At 38.4% G+C, this 15121-nt stretch overlaps 1 protein-coding gene across 23 annotated transcripts in view; it reads right to left on the minus strand.

The window, feature by feature from the left end:
• TMEM131L (transmembrane 131 like) overlaps nucleotides 1-15121 on the minus strand; it is a 255172-nt gene that overhangs the window by 94595 nt on the left and 145456 nt on the right. For all 23 annotated transcript variants that reach the window (XM_023733510.1, XM_023733506.1, XM_023733504.1 and 20 more), the window contains 6 exons: nucleotides 6383-6460; nucleotides 6038-6191; nucleotides 4307-4365; nucleotides 3908-4016; nucleotides 2220-2319; nucleotides 1351-1504 (listed from right to left, as the gene is read on the minus strand). In XM_023733510.1, coding sequence (XP_023589278.1) covers nucleotides 1351-1504; nucleotides 2220-2319; nucleotides 3908-4016; nucleotides 4307-4365; nucleotides 6038-6191; nucleotides 6383-6460 — 654 coding nt within the window. The remainder of the gene's footprint in view (nucleotides 1-1350; nucleotides 1505-2219; nucleotides 2320-3907; nucleotides 4017-4306; nucleotides 4366-6037; nucleotides 6192-6382; nucleotides 6461-15121) is intronic.

The raw sequence follows: 15121 nt of genomic DNA on the forward strand, positions 1-15121 counted from the left end.
GTTTATTATGGTATGTCTTCATGATGGATCATCCCCTTAATCATTATATAGTGTCCTTCTTTATCTTTTATGGTGGATTTTGTTTTAAAGTCTACTTTATCTGAAAGTAGTATTGCCAGTCCTGCTCTATTTTGGTAGTCGTTAGCTTGATATAGTTTTTTCCAACCTTTGATTTTTAATAAATTCACGTCTTTGTTTCTAAGGTGCATCTCTTGTAGACAGCATATTGATGGATCCTGTTTTTTTTAATCCATTCTGTCACTCTCCACCTCTTTATGGGTGCACTGAGGCCATTTACATTCAGCATAATTACTGATAGATATGAGTTTATTGCTGTCATTTTGTAGTACTTTTTTTTGTGGTGCTGACATTTTCTTTGTTCCTCTTACTCTCCCGTGCTGAATTCCTTTTGTTTGTGGATTTGTTTTTCATTTCTTTTGTTTTTGTAGGTTTTGTTTTTACTGAGACTGTATGTTCTTCCTCTTTATTTGTATGAGTATGTTTTTTAACTTTCTTTGTGGTTACCGTGAAATCTACCCTTATCTTTCTAAGTTGGAAGCAGTCTGTTATTACTTGGTATCGCCTTGCCTTCCTCTCCATTAGAAGGTTCCATGCCTACATCATTTACTCCCTCTTTTATTGTTCTGATGTTGTTGTCATTTACTGATTACCTGCTCAGATTCCCTGTTGTATTTCTTTCGGTTTTGGATAGTCCTTAAGAGTTCATTTCCTAGATTGGTATCTGGCTGGTACGATCCTGCGTCCTAGATTCGGCCTGTGAGCTGAAGTTGTTTGTTCTCAGATCGAAGGACTCCCTTTAGTAATTCTTGTAAGAGGTGTGGTTTTTACATATTCCCTTAATTTCTGTTTATCTGGAAATGTCCTAATTTCACCATCATAGTTGAACGAGAGTTTTGCAAGATATATTATTCTTAGCTGGCAATTTACTTCTTTCAAGGTTTTATATACGTCATCACATTGCCTTCTTGCCTGCATGGTTTCTGCCGAATAATCTGAGCTTAGTATTACTGTTTCTCCTCAGTATGTGACTTCTTGTTTTTCACGAGCTGCTCCCAGGATTCTTTGTTTATCTTTGGCTTTGGCGAGTGTGATTATGACATGCCTTGGTGATTTTCTTCTGGGGTCTATCCTGTATGGAGTTCGTTGAGGTTCTTGGACAGCCAGTGAAAATGAACTTTTGTGGTTCTAAAGAAAAATATTTGCTTTAAAATCATCCTAAATAAAAGTTAAAAATTATAAATACTACTAATTTCATAGCATCTAACCTTAAGGAAAGTTTAAAATAGGCTAAAACGGGAAAATAAAATCAGAGTAAAATACCATATGTACCTTTAAAATGTGCTTGGTCTTCTTGGAAACAAATATATCGTTTAATACAATACTCCGGTCAAAATGATTGAGATACCACATGGACCAGACTCCTGATGTGTTCTCGTGAGTCTCTATGTGAAACTGGGCTGCAGCAGAGTCCATTCTGAAATACCTGTGAACAGTGGACACACATGCTATCAACCCTGGGAGTAAGAGAGCTGTCAGCACTCTGTTATTGTTGTTAGCTGTCACTGAGTCAATTCTAACTCACGGTGACCCCAGTGTGCAGAGGAGAACTGCTCCATAAGGTTTTCAAGGCTTTGACCTTTTGGAAACAGATCGCCAGACCTGTCTTTCGAGGCGCCTTTGGGTGGGTTTGACCTGCCAACCTTTCGGTTAATAATTGAGTGCTTAACTGTTTGTGCCACACAGGGACTCTGTCAGCACTCTAAGGAGTGTCTAACTAACTGCAAAAAGAAGATAAAAGTCATAAAATGTTAGTGTTGAAATGACCTTAGAGATCATCTGGTTCAACCTTCTTGCTCACACGTGGAGCAAATAAAGGCCAGAAGTGAAGCGACTCGCGTGGCCAGGTCAGCACACAGGGGCCACCAGCACAAAGCCAGAGGCAATTTGGACACACCAGGTAAGCATTTCCTCTAGTGCCCCTGGCCACCTCGCTGGGCTAGAACCTAATTCATGAGCGGAATTATTCTGCTTCCTCTTCCCTATTCTGCTCATAGCTCTTTCACTGCTTCTTAGCAATGCTAATGATGGGGAGGCAAATCCAGAGACAAAGAGAATCAGACAAGTTGCACCTGTTATATTTTTAAATCATCTCTAGAGAATATAATAATACGATTTCAGGGACGACAGAATTAACCTACCCTGGAACCACAGGAGAGGACAGGCATGCTTTTAGTGTTGGCGTGCTTTTTGTTTTCCTCACAACTTCCATATAATTCATTCCACTGTCACACAATGTGGCTGTTTTGGGGTAGAAAGAGATAAACGTGAAGCATAAGTACCTTCTCTTTTATTAAGCCTGAACAAAAACAAGACACATACTTTATAACTTGTTTCATTACTTCACTTTGCTGTCTCCATTAAAACAGTGCATTAAATATAAATGGTAAAATCCTTTTTCAAAAGCTCCTGTCTACCTTTCTTCTTTACTGGCTTCTTGTCAGTTATTTGGAACATTATGCCTACACTTAAAAAAAGAAACCTCTCATTTCTTCTCGGAGGGGGGAAGTGAAGAGTTAATACTTTGTGCCTTTTCCTTTATAAAGATCTGTCTTCACCATAAATAAGAGGAAAGTCCTGGGTCTGCCAGAGATGACAAAATAATTGAAGCTTGACTGGGTGGGATATAAAGGAGCATGTGGAGGCATGAGTAAGAAAGGAACACAACCTAAACAGTAAAAAGTTCAACAGCAAAAATGGGAATGCACTGCTGATTTATCAAAACAATACTCTACAGCTTTTCCAAATCTTGGTCATAATATAAAATCACTGGTATTGGATTTGTAACTCTTATCCTAATATCCATTTTTTTAAGCTATACAGTATATATGATTCACAAACCCTCAAACACTAACAAAAAAATGTGAAAATAAAGTCTACCTCTTACCCTTGCCTTCCAGTTCCCGAATTATCTTAGAGAGAAGAAACAACTTAGTTTCTTGGACATCCTTTCAGATGTTCTATGCTTATACAAGTACATAGAGAGATACGCTTTGAGAAAAACTAAATGTATGCACACTGCTTGCATTACATGCCCCTGTATTTTTCTGAACAGCTGTAGAGCACACGCCTGTGGGTGAATTACAGTTTAACCAGTCACCTATCAATGGGCAGTTAAGCTGTTCTGCTACCACTAAGATGTAGGAACATCTTTGAATACATATATATCTGTAGGCTTCATTATTAGGAGTTAGGATTAAGAATCAAAGAGCATATATGTGCATTTTTAATTTTCACAGAAATTGCTAATTTTCCCTCCAAAAAGCCAGCATCAAATTTTACTCCAAAGTGTTTCCCCCCATAATCGCTACCCAACATAGACTACTAGCAATCTTTCTGGGTTTTAGCACCTTAAGTACAAAATTGTATCTTGTTATTTTAATTTACAGTTTCTTTAAATATGAGTGAGACTGGGTATGTTTTCGTATGTTTAAAACCCATTTCCATTTCTTTACAAAACTCTCTTAACTATAAGAACCTCAAGATAGGACAGGGCTTGTATTCACTAATAGAAACTAACCACTCTAGCTGTGAAAACAGCACCTCCTCCAAACATAGTTACAGCCTGCTCTTTCAAATCACCAACGGAGTTAAACTTTAAATTCAAAATCCTACATATGCAGGAGAACAAAACTGGCATCCACAAGTGTTTCTGCCTCATACTGTCTTTTAGATTTATTAAGGATGCGATATTGAAACCAAATCCATTCATTTTCTTAAGACCATGTCTAATCCATAGCTGTAAGTCATCTTACAGAAAGGAGACTATCATAACGGCTAGGTAACAAAAATAAAAAGACAATCTTGAATTTTTTTTTTAAATCTGTACCTTTACAAGTAAAAGAGGCAATTTTTGTAAAGTTTGTTGTAGAAGTAGGTAGCAGTACTGGTTCAAACTTCAGAGACAGAGCATCTCTCTGTGAGAAATGATGTACATCCTGTAACAAAGAAGTACCCACATTACCTCAGCTGTGAGACTATGTACTCAGTCCAAGCGTCACAGATTGACACACATAACTGCTCAGCAGATGTGTCCATAACAGTATGAAAGGAGTACTGACAACTTTCACCCAAATACAGGTTCAAACAAGGGAAAATGGGTTTAAACTAAAGCAAAAGAGAATAGATTCAAGTGTTTCTGTATCTGTTCCTGAAAAATCTTCACCTTCTACCATTCAGTGCACACTTGTAATTTCAAAATTTACTTTATGTAAGCATTTGCAATTACCTGTATCCATATAAGGCTGTTTCCTGAATGCAGTATATACATATTTACGGCAGAATCATCTGTCCAAAAGAATGAGAGCAATCACATTAAAACAAAGAGCTATCTCATTCTCATCTCTTCATGTAGTAATTAAAACATCACACTACACATTTTCTATTAAAAAAAGTCACTCATTTTTCAACAATGAAATTAAAACCAAGAGACATTTTTTGTTGGGCATTCTTTTTAAATCACAAGAAAAATATCCTTACAAGAAGATTTCCATGCCAACACAGGCTATCCAAATGATGAAAAACTACCAGTAGAGAAATTCACAGTCTAGGGGCATGATACCATCCCTCTCTGGACAGCTCCAAATAAAGTGACATTTTCCTAGCGGTTAGACAGCCCTCATTTCCTTATTCAGACAATCACACTTGGGAAGAATAAAACCCTGGGATCTCAAAATACAAGTTTCCTTTTAACTCACAACAACAAACATGTTCCCCATGGGACAAGAACCTTCCTACATCATTGTCCATCTGGCCATAACAGAATTACCAAAAAACAAACACCTGAGACAGGAAAGCTCTCCTGCTGACCCATGACTACAACAGCCAATTCTGAGGAATGGGAAGTAAATAAAGCTTGACTGACAATGAACACTGATAATGTAAAACTGTACTTCTGATATGATTTCTTCCTCTCAACACAAATATACATATATATACACACACATTCACACACTGGAACAGTCTTGATAACCAATGAATAGTAGCAAATCCTGCATTTTAAATTTCATGGATCAGGTAATATGTGTCTCCTACAAGAGTTCTTAGAATGTTAAAGAAGTAAAGCAGGTTATGGTAGGACACATATTTTCAAAGATAAAGTTCACAGAAATGAACGTTAAAGTTCACACCACTCTAACTTGCCAGGTATCCAGGAACAATCAGCATCTAACTGACTATTGAAAGCACAAGATGGCATGATTTGGTCAACTGAGCATCTGCAAATCAGTACAACCAAGAGGTGGTCGTTGTTGTGTGCCCTTGAGTTGATTCTGATTCACAGCAACCCTACTGGGCAGAGTACAACCACCCATAGGGTTTCCTAGGCTATAACCTCTACAGGAGCAGATCACCAGGTCTTTTCTCCCGTGGAGCCACTGATGGGTTTGAACCACCAACCTTTCAGTTAGCAGCTGAGAGCTTAACCACTGTGCCACCAGGGTCCCTTAACCAAGAGGTACAAAGTTTAAATACTCTGTGAATATTTTTATTAGACTGTCATGCCCTTTTGTGTGTTTTTGTTATGTGCCATTGAATCGATTCCAACTCATAGTGACCCTATATGACAAAGTAGAACTGCCCCATAGGGTTTCCTAGGCTGTAATCTTTATGGTAGCAGATCCCAATGGAGCCACTAGTGGGTTTGAACTGCTGATCTTTTAGTTAGCAGAGTGCTTAACCACTGTACCACAGGTGTGTACTGTGTGTGCTACACCCCCAAAAAGCCAAAAAAAATTATCCCCAAGTAAACTCAGAATAGTTTGCACTTGCCTCCCAAAATAATACAGATGTATTAGCAGCTGCATACTGAGAAGCAGTTATTCTTACAATCTCTTAATAATGAAAGCAAAGCCTTTTGTCTTAGTTTGCTATGATACTACCTACAAATAAATGTTATAAAATGATGACGTAGGTTAATAAAAATACATTAGAATAAAAATTTCAAAGGATTCTACCTTACCTGAGGTCTCAGAATTGTCTATAGCTACATACACAATAGCGAGATGATCTAACAAATCTTGTGTGTTCTCTTCAAATTCTTTTGAGGAACTGTCCATTGTTACAATTATGCTCATCTGCAGCCGCAAAACATCATCAGATTCCAGATAACAACTCTGAGATTGGAGGGAGGAAAAAAATAAGGAAAAACTCATCTGAACTTTGTGGTTTCAATTTTTAGAAAAAGAAGACCACATAAGGTACGGGCGTGCATTATTTCTGAGAACAGAATGTTCTGTTTTGTTTTTATGATTTTATATAAAGAGGCAGCAAGGAAGGCAGGGAGAAAGCACTAGAATTATTTTACCTTTAATTGCTGACACACTTTATTATGTAAGCTGCATTCCAGTTGCACCTGCAAGAGGCTAGTATTAGCGGTTTCTGCCTAAAAGAAGAAAAAAGGGAAAAACAACTTAAAAAGGAAGCAAAAAGCTCAATCTAGTACTATTAGTAAACAATCCTTTGCTCAGAAACTACACGTATTCATTCATGCATTTATCTAGTCAACAAACACTTGCGCATCTGGCTAAATGCTGGGCATTATTCTATTTACTGGAAACACAACAGTGAACAAAACAGAAGAATCTGTGCTGTTGGTGAGCTTACATCCTAATGGAAATCATAAGCTCCTCCTTGGGTGATATGAAGACTCCTGTCATGGCAATAAGCAGGTAAATATACACAGGAACACTGTAGTTTTTGCATCTTTTACACTTGTTGAGCATTTTGTTTCAACATAGGAGTCTTTTGTTTTAAAGTAGGTTTACAGCCAAGTAGCTCTTCTTACGTGCGCCTTCCATCGGTAGAATGACCTTAGAGGTTGTGACTCCCAAGTCAGACCAAACCTCAAGAGATGTCCAAAACTAAACTGGCTATCATTTTTAATATCTGGAATATCTATGGATGTAAGAGACAGCAGTATATGAAAAGAATGCAGGGTTTCATCAAGTTCAAAGATCTTAACAGTCATATGGGGTAACACAGACGTTTCTTAAAGGGATACAGCCATTGGGTGGGAGGATGGGGCTGCAGACATGTCTGAATACCCAGAAAAGCAGTGCAACATGTGAATGGAAAGAATCTGGGCTATGAGATTTCCTCTTTCTTTAACCTTGAAGTCACTGGCATAGTGATTATTAAAAGGTGCTCAGCCTGATAGCCACAGTCAGAACATCAGGAAATCTCTGCAAGGTAAGAAGGCATCCCCAAAGCCTGGGCTGATGTAACTGTGCGTAAGCATCTATTAACCCCAGGAAGATTTAGCAGAATCACAATTATGTTTGTTAGATTTGTAAGAATTATCTAAGTACATTATATAAAAATACACTTTAACTACTCTGTCACTCAGCCAGTTAAAGAACAGAAAAAAAGAGAAAATATAGCGCATTTTTAAATGCTGCTAAAATACTTACAAAGTTTAATAAGCCTGTAAATAAAACCAAACATTAATCAAAGCCACTCTTAAAAACTAATTTGCTAGTTCTTCAAGAAGTTAAACAATGAATTACAAAACAGAATCCAGCAATACTACTCCCAGGTATATGCCCAGAAGAACTGAAAGCAGGGACTCAACCAAAGTTCACTGCAGCATTATTCACAATGGCCATAAGATGGCAACAACCCAAGTGTCCATTAACAGACGAGTGAGTAAAATGTGGTATATACATACAACAAAGTATTATTCAGCCATAAAGAAAAATGAAATTCTGATACATACTGCGATGACATGGATGAACCTTAAAAACTTTGTTGTGGGAAATGAGTCAGACAGAGAGGGGCAAATACTGTATGCTCTTACTAATATGAAATAACCAGGATAGGAAAATGGATAGACACCACAGTTCATTAGTGGTTACCAGGGACAGGTAGGAGATGGAGTAGCATTGCTTTAAGGTACTGAGTTCCTGTTGAGGTTGACAGAAAAATCTGGAAACGGATAGTGACGATAGGTGCACAGCATGGTAAACGGACTTACTGTCACTGAATTGTTCACATAAAAATAGTTGAAATGGCAAATGTTCCATTATATATATTTCACAATAATTCTTTTAAAAGTAATTGCTAGCATCTGCTAGATGAAAAGAGAGTAAGATTTGTAAATTGAATCTAAAAGAAGAACTAGATTTTTAAATCTGTCTTTTCTGTGCACAAATCCCACTATAAAAGACATAAAAAGAAAAGCCCACTACTCACTAAAACTGCTTCAAAATTACAAACGACCTTCACATCACCAGATCCAATAAACTTCTCATTTTGCTTGCTATCCTTCCCCCGTTTAACACCATCAACCACTCTTCTTTCTCTTGGTTTTTCCTCCTTCGTCTTTGGCTCCTCCATTGCTAGTTCTCTCTCCTCTAACCATCAGACATGGGATCTATTCTCCACTCTTTCCCAAGGACAGCTCTTTGGTAAGCTGCCCCTCACATTTATATCTCCAGTTCAGACCTCTGTGTAGACCCCCATATCTCCAACCAACAACTGGGCATCCACTGGAATCTTCACACTCCAAGCCAGCTGCACTTGCTGAGCGCCTCATCTTAGTAACAGTTGCCAAAGCCAGAAATCTGAATCTTTACTTCACCATGTCATTTATCCCCCTCAAACAAATTTATAATGAAGTTATACTGAGTATATCTCCTAAATAGCTCTTGAAATCTATTCACTTTTCTTCATTACTAATACCCTAGAGTTCAGACATCAGCAAACAATGGCCAGGGACCAAATCCAGTCCATTGTCTATTTTTATAAATAAAGTTTTACTGGTACACAGGCACACTCATTCCTTTATGTATTGTCTATGCCTGCTTTTGTGCTACAAAGGCAGAATTGTATAACTGCAACTTAGATCATATGGCCTGCAAAGCCAGAAATAATTATTCTCCAGCCCTTTACAGAAAAAGTTTATGGACTCCTACAGTAGTTTAAGCAAAAGAAAAAGGGAGGCAGGGACTGGTGCAATTCCTTTCTCCCAGTCTCCCTGTGTCCACCACCCCTGCCCTCTCCATACCATTCACCGCACTGCATTAAGAGGGAGCAAGAGCTGGCAACCAAACAAGAGTGCTCCTCTCATCCCTTCTATGCAATACTGTAATAGAAGTCCTAGCCACAGCAACAAGACAAGAAAAAAATAAAAGGTATCAAGATTAAAAAAGAAGTAAAATTATCTCTACTAGCAGATGATATGATCCTATATACAGAAGATCCCGAAGAGTCCACAAGAAAACTTCTAGAGCTAATAGAAGAATTTAGCAAAGTTGCAGGGTACAAGGTCAACAAACAAAAATCAGTTTGGTTCCTATACACCAGCAATGAGAAATCTGACAGAGAAATTAGGGAAACAATTCCATTTACAATAGCATCTAAGAGAATAAAATACCTAGGAATAAATCTAATCAGGGATGTGAAGGACTTACACAATGAAAACTATAAAACACTGCAGAAAGAGATTAAGGAAAACTTAAATAATGGAAAGATGTTCCATGTTCATGGATTGGAAGACTTAATGATGTCAATACTACCCAAAGCAACCCACAGATTCAACACAATCTTGATGAAAGTTCCGACAGTCTTCTCTATAGAAATAGGAAAACCAATCTCAACTTTATAAAGAACAGCAAGAGTCTCCAAATACTTAAAGCAATGTTGAAAGAGAAGAACAAAGTAGGAGGACTCACACTTCCTGATTTTAAACAATATTATACAGTTACAGTAATCAAAACAGCCTGGTATTGGTATAACAACAGACACACAGACCAATGGAATAGAATTGAGAGTCCAAAAATAAACCCACACACATCTATGGTCAACTGATTTTTGATAAGGGTGCTAAGTCCATTCAATGAGGAAAAAAAGAGTCTCTTCAATAAATGGTGCTGGGAAAATTGGATTTCCACATGCAGAAAAATGAAACAGGATTCAAGTCTCACACCATACACAAAAACAAATTCAAAACGGATTAGGGACCTAAATGTGCAAACTAAAACCACAAAATTCTTTGTTAAAAAAGCAGGGGCAATGCTATCAGGCCTAACTTTTAGTAATGGATTATCTAATATAATTAGAAAAGCACAAACAGTAAAAGACAAAATAAATAAATGGGACCTCATAGAAATTAAAGACTTATTCTCATCAAAAGACTTTACCAAAAAAGTAAAGACAAACTACGAACTGAAAGAATACCTTCAGAAACTATACATCCAACAAGAATCTAACAACCAAAATATATATAAAAACTTCAACAACTTAACAAGAAAAAGACAAATAATCCAATCATAAAATGAGCAAAGGACTTGAATAGATATTTCACCAAAGAGGATATTCAAATGGTCACCAAACACATGAAAACACACTCAATGTCGTTAGCCATCAGAGAGATGCAAACAAATCAAAATCACAATGAGATACCATTTCACTCCCACTAGGATGGCTAAGATTTAAAAAAAAACAAAATAACAAATGTTGGCAAGGATGTGAGGAAATTGGAACTCTTACTCATTACTGGTAGAAATGCAAATAGTACAGCTGTTGTCGAAAACAATGTGGCAGTTCCTCAAGAAACTAAAAATAGAACTACCATATGATCCAGCAATTCCCCTCCCAGCTATATACCCAAAAAACTTGAACGCAGGGACTTGTACACCAATGTTCATCGCAGCACTATTCACAATTGCCAAAAGGTGAAAATAACCTAAACGCCCATGGACAGATGAATGGATAAACAAAATGCGCTACACACATACAATGGAATAGTACTCAGCCAGTAGGAGAAATGAAGTCTTGATGCATGCCACAATAGGGATGGAGCTGGAAGACATTATGCTGAGGAAGTAAGTCAATCACAAAAGGACAAATATTATATGAACTCCTTTAGAGAAAACAGACAAGAAAAGTAAAGTGTATAGAGAACAAAGTTTATTAGTGGTTACCAGGGGTAGGAAGGAGCAGGAAATGGGGGATTAACGGTGATGGAAATACCGTGTTGATTAAGGGTAGAGTTGCACAGCTGATTATCGTAATCACTGTCAGTAAGTTGTACACCTGTAAAAAGCTGAACTGGCAGAAGATGTGTGATCAACAGATATATAACAATGACCAAAAAAAAAAAAAAAGAGTACCTACTGAGGCTTTTACATACAGTCAAAAACCTCATGGGATTTGGTTCTTGGTTTGGAGGTTTAGGGTCATGGTTTTGTGGGACATCTCAGTTACTGGCCTAATAACATGTTTAGTGCTTCTGTTAGTGGCACAGTGGTTAAGAGCTTGGCTGCTAATCAAAAGGTCAGCAGTTCGAATCCACCTGCTGCTCCTTGGAAACCCTATGGGGCAGTTCTACTCTGTTCCATAGGGTCACTGTGAGTCAGAATTGACTCAATAGCAATGGGCTTGGCTTCAGATCTACCTCTTAGTTCGTTGCATAATGCTGGGGTTTTAAAAGCTTCCAAGTGGCCATCCAAGATACAATTGCTCTCTATTCACCTGGAGCAAGAGGAAGGAGGAGAATCAGGAATAGGAGGAGGATATGGAATGTGTGGCTAACTGCCTCCATGAACAACTGCCTCCTTTGCCATGAGACCAGAAGAAGTGGATGGTGCCCAGCTACCATCACTGAACATTTTGATCAAAGATTCCATAGGAGAGTCCTGATCAAAAGGGGGGAAATGCAGAAGAGAATCTCAAATTCTCATGGACTCTAGCCTTTCTGGAGTCAGGGAGGGTAGATGAATCCCTGAAACTATGGCCCTGAGATAATCTTTAAACCTTAAACCAGAAATATCCCCTGAAGTCTCCTTAAAGCCAAACAATAGTTTAGCTTAACTAGTAAACAATGTCTGCCCTGAGCATTATGCTCTTTTAAGAACTACCTGCATGGGATCAAATTAAAACGGCAACTTAAAAGATTAGATAGGAACCTTAGCAGGCAGTGAATTTATGTTAATGGGGGAGGCATAACTCAGAAAAGGAGGGTGAGAATGGTTGCACAACTCAAGAATGTAATCAGTGTCACTAAATGATACATGTAGAAACTGCTGAATTGTGTATGTTTATAGAAGTCTGGTGGCACAGTGGTTAAGCACTCCGCTGCAAACCGCAAGGTTGGCAGTTCAAACGCATCTAAGAGAATGAAGTGGCAGTCTACTTCAGTAAAGATTTACAGCCTTGGAAACCCTATGAGGCAGTTCTACTCTGTCCTACAGAGTCACAGTGAGTTGGAATTGACTCAAAGGCAATAGGTTTGGTTTGATTTTACTGTGTATACCATATTTTTACTGTATTGTAAGCACACTATACTATTTTTTTTGTCTTCTATGTTCATTTTCATATGCACACAAAAGCTGGACAATGTATAAGGAAGACCAAAGAGTTGATGCCTCTGAATTGTGGTGCTGGCAAAGAATACTGAATATACCTTGGACTGCCAAAAGAACGAGCAGATCTGTCTTGGAAGAAGTACAACCAGAATGCTCCTTAGAAGCAAGGATGGTGAGACTATGTCTCACATACTTTGGACATGTTATCAGGATGGATCAGTCCCTGGAGAAGGACATCATGCATGGTGAAGTAGAGGGTCAGCAATAAAGAGAGAGACCCTCAACAAGATGGACTGACACAGTGGCTGCAACAATGGGCTCAGGCATAACAACGACTGTGAGCATGGCACAGGACCGGGCAGTGTTTCATTCTGCGGTGCACAGGGTGGCTGTGAGTCGGAACTCACTTGATGGCACCTAACAACAAGAACATGTTTGTTTGCCAATTGAGCCCTCCCCCCACAAGGTATTTTCACAGGTGTTGCGCTTATGAAAATAGCTTGTGGCGGGGAGGGTGTGGTTGGCAAACAAACGTAGAAGGCATGTGCTATTTGTCTAAAAACATGGTATTCTCAACAAAACGAATAAAATTTTAAAAAAGGAGACAGAGCAAGAGAAGAGTTTACAAATATGTAAATGTGGTCATGCCACCATCTGCTTAAAACCCTTCAAAGACTTCCCATCGCCCTTGACAACAGTCTCAAATTCTTCACTATAGTTACAGAACTCTTGGGAGACCTTGGGTTGGGCAAATAGTTACAAGCTTGGCTACTAACCAGAAAGTTGGCTATTCAAACCTACCCATATATGCCTGGGAAAAAAGGCCAGGCAATCTACTTCTCAAAAATCAGCCACTGAAAGCCCTACGGAACACAGTTCACTCTGCACAGATGTGGGCACCATTAGTCAGAATCGACTCGCCAGCAACTGGTGGTGGTGGTGGTGGTAGCTACAAAATGCAGAAACCTATCTAATCTCTCCTTGTTCATGCTCCAGCTTCACTGGTCTTTCAGCTCTGTTTGGCCTTAGAACCTATGAATTTGCTGTTCCTGTGCTTTGAACTCTCCCCAACCTTCCATCTAGCTAAATCCGATTCACAGCATCCTTTACCTAACATTTTGTAACACTCCTTATTATACACGTAACAAATCGTTCAAGGTCTGTCCTCCGAAGTAGGCTGTAGAACCCCTGTCTAAGTAACTTCTGGCTTTTATTGCAATACCTATCACTTAATAAAAAAAAAAAAAACCTGTTGTCATCCAGTCAACTCTGACTCACAGTGACACTATAGGACAGCGGAGAACTGCCCCATAAGGTTTCCGAGGAGCGGCTGGTGGATTCGAATCGCCGACCTTTTGGTTAGCAGCCATAGCTCTTAACCACTGTGCCACCAGGACTCCAATCACTTAACAGGCACTCAAAATACATACCTGAATGAACGGAAGTGTGTACACAGCACATACGCTATAGAATTAGGCAAGCTTGTAAAAGGGCAATAAAACTAAAATAATAAATTGCTAAAAAGTAAAAGAATGTATCAAAGCCTAATATTCTGTGTGTGCTTCTGATCTGAAACTGTCAAAGGGTTTAAAGAAAAAACCATCAGCACACTTTCAAAGTATACATTTAATTGTTGTTTTTATTAAAAACCTACAACAATTTAGTTATAAGTCTTAACCTGAAAAGGTAATTAATTCACTTCCTTAAACATTTTAAAACATCTATTTCTTTAAACATTGAGAATACATTAAAGGCTCAAAATTACAATTTTGAACAAGATTAAAAATCCTACTTGCACAGTGATTTGATGTGGGTGGGTTTAAACTTAAAATCTGTCATTGCTGGTAAGTTTCTGGATGGATAAATTCATAATTTGCCATTTTAAATAAGATTTGTCTACTAGTTGTAAGCATAACAAAAATAAACCACTACTTTGTTTCACTGAGGGCTCTGGTGGTGCAGTGGTTAAGCATTTGGCTGCTAACCAAAACGTCAGCAGTTCGAAACCAACAGCCGCTCCTTGGAAACTCTATGGGGCAGTTCTACTCTGTCCTATAGGGTTACTATGAGTCAGAATCAATTCCACATCAACAGTTTGGTTTTTCTGGTCATTTCATTTGCTGGAGAACATACTTGAAAATCCCACAAGGGGGAGTTCTAGCACCTCCAAACTGCCCTTTATAGGTAAACTAATTTTTCTAAATGAGAAATTAAGAGGTTATGTCTTTCTCTTGTCTCAAAAGAAAAACATTACTACAATCTTGACTTAGAAAAGGAAGTTACAACCAAGCATGAGCCACTTGGGACAGCTACCCACACTGGGATCACCAATTCCCCCCAGAAGGGCTCCAGCTGAGCATGTTTGTTGTTTAACAGTAGGACCTGCAGCTAAAGACACCTCATCTCCTTATGCATGAGTGTGTCTGAGCGGTTATAAAAGAGGAAAAAACCTTAATTCTCTACTTTTGAAACTGTCTACATCCTTTTGACATAAGCAAATAATTCCTTAGCAGTTTTCAGGTAAAGTATACAGTACTGTCCCCTTTTAGAAGATGGAAAAATACGTGGCTTTGAGGGTTTAAATGTTCTGGGGCTAGTTAGCAGAGCAACAGCAACAAGCTGCAGGTCTTGTAACCCTACTCACTACTTTTTCCAAAACAAAATAGATCAAGTCCTAAAAAGTCCTCAACTTGGAGATGTGCATTAGAAAACCACATCAACAGATAATGCAACAGTCA

This window comes from Trichechus manatus, unplaced genomic scaffold (assembly GCF_000243295.1).
Source record: "Trichechus manatus latirostris isolate Lorelei unplaced genomic scaffold, TriManLat1.0 scaffold00059, whole genome shotgun sequence".
In the NCBI taxonomy this organism is placed as follows: domain Eukaryota; kingdom Metazoa; phylum Chordata; class Mammalia; order Sirenia; family Trichechidae; genus Trichechus; species Trichechus manatus.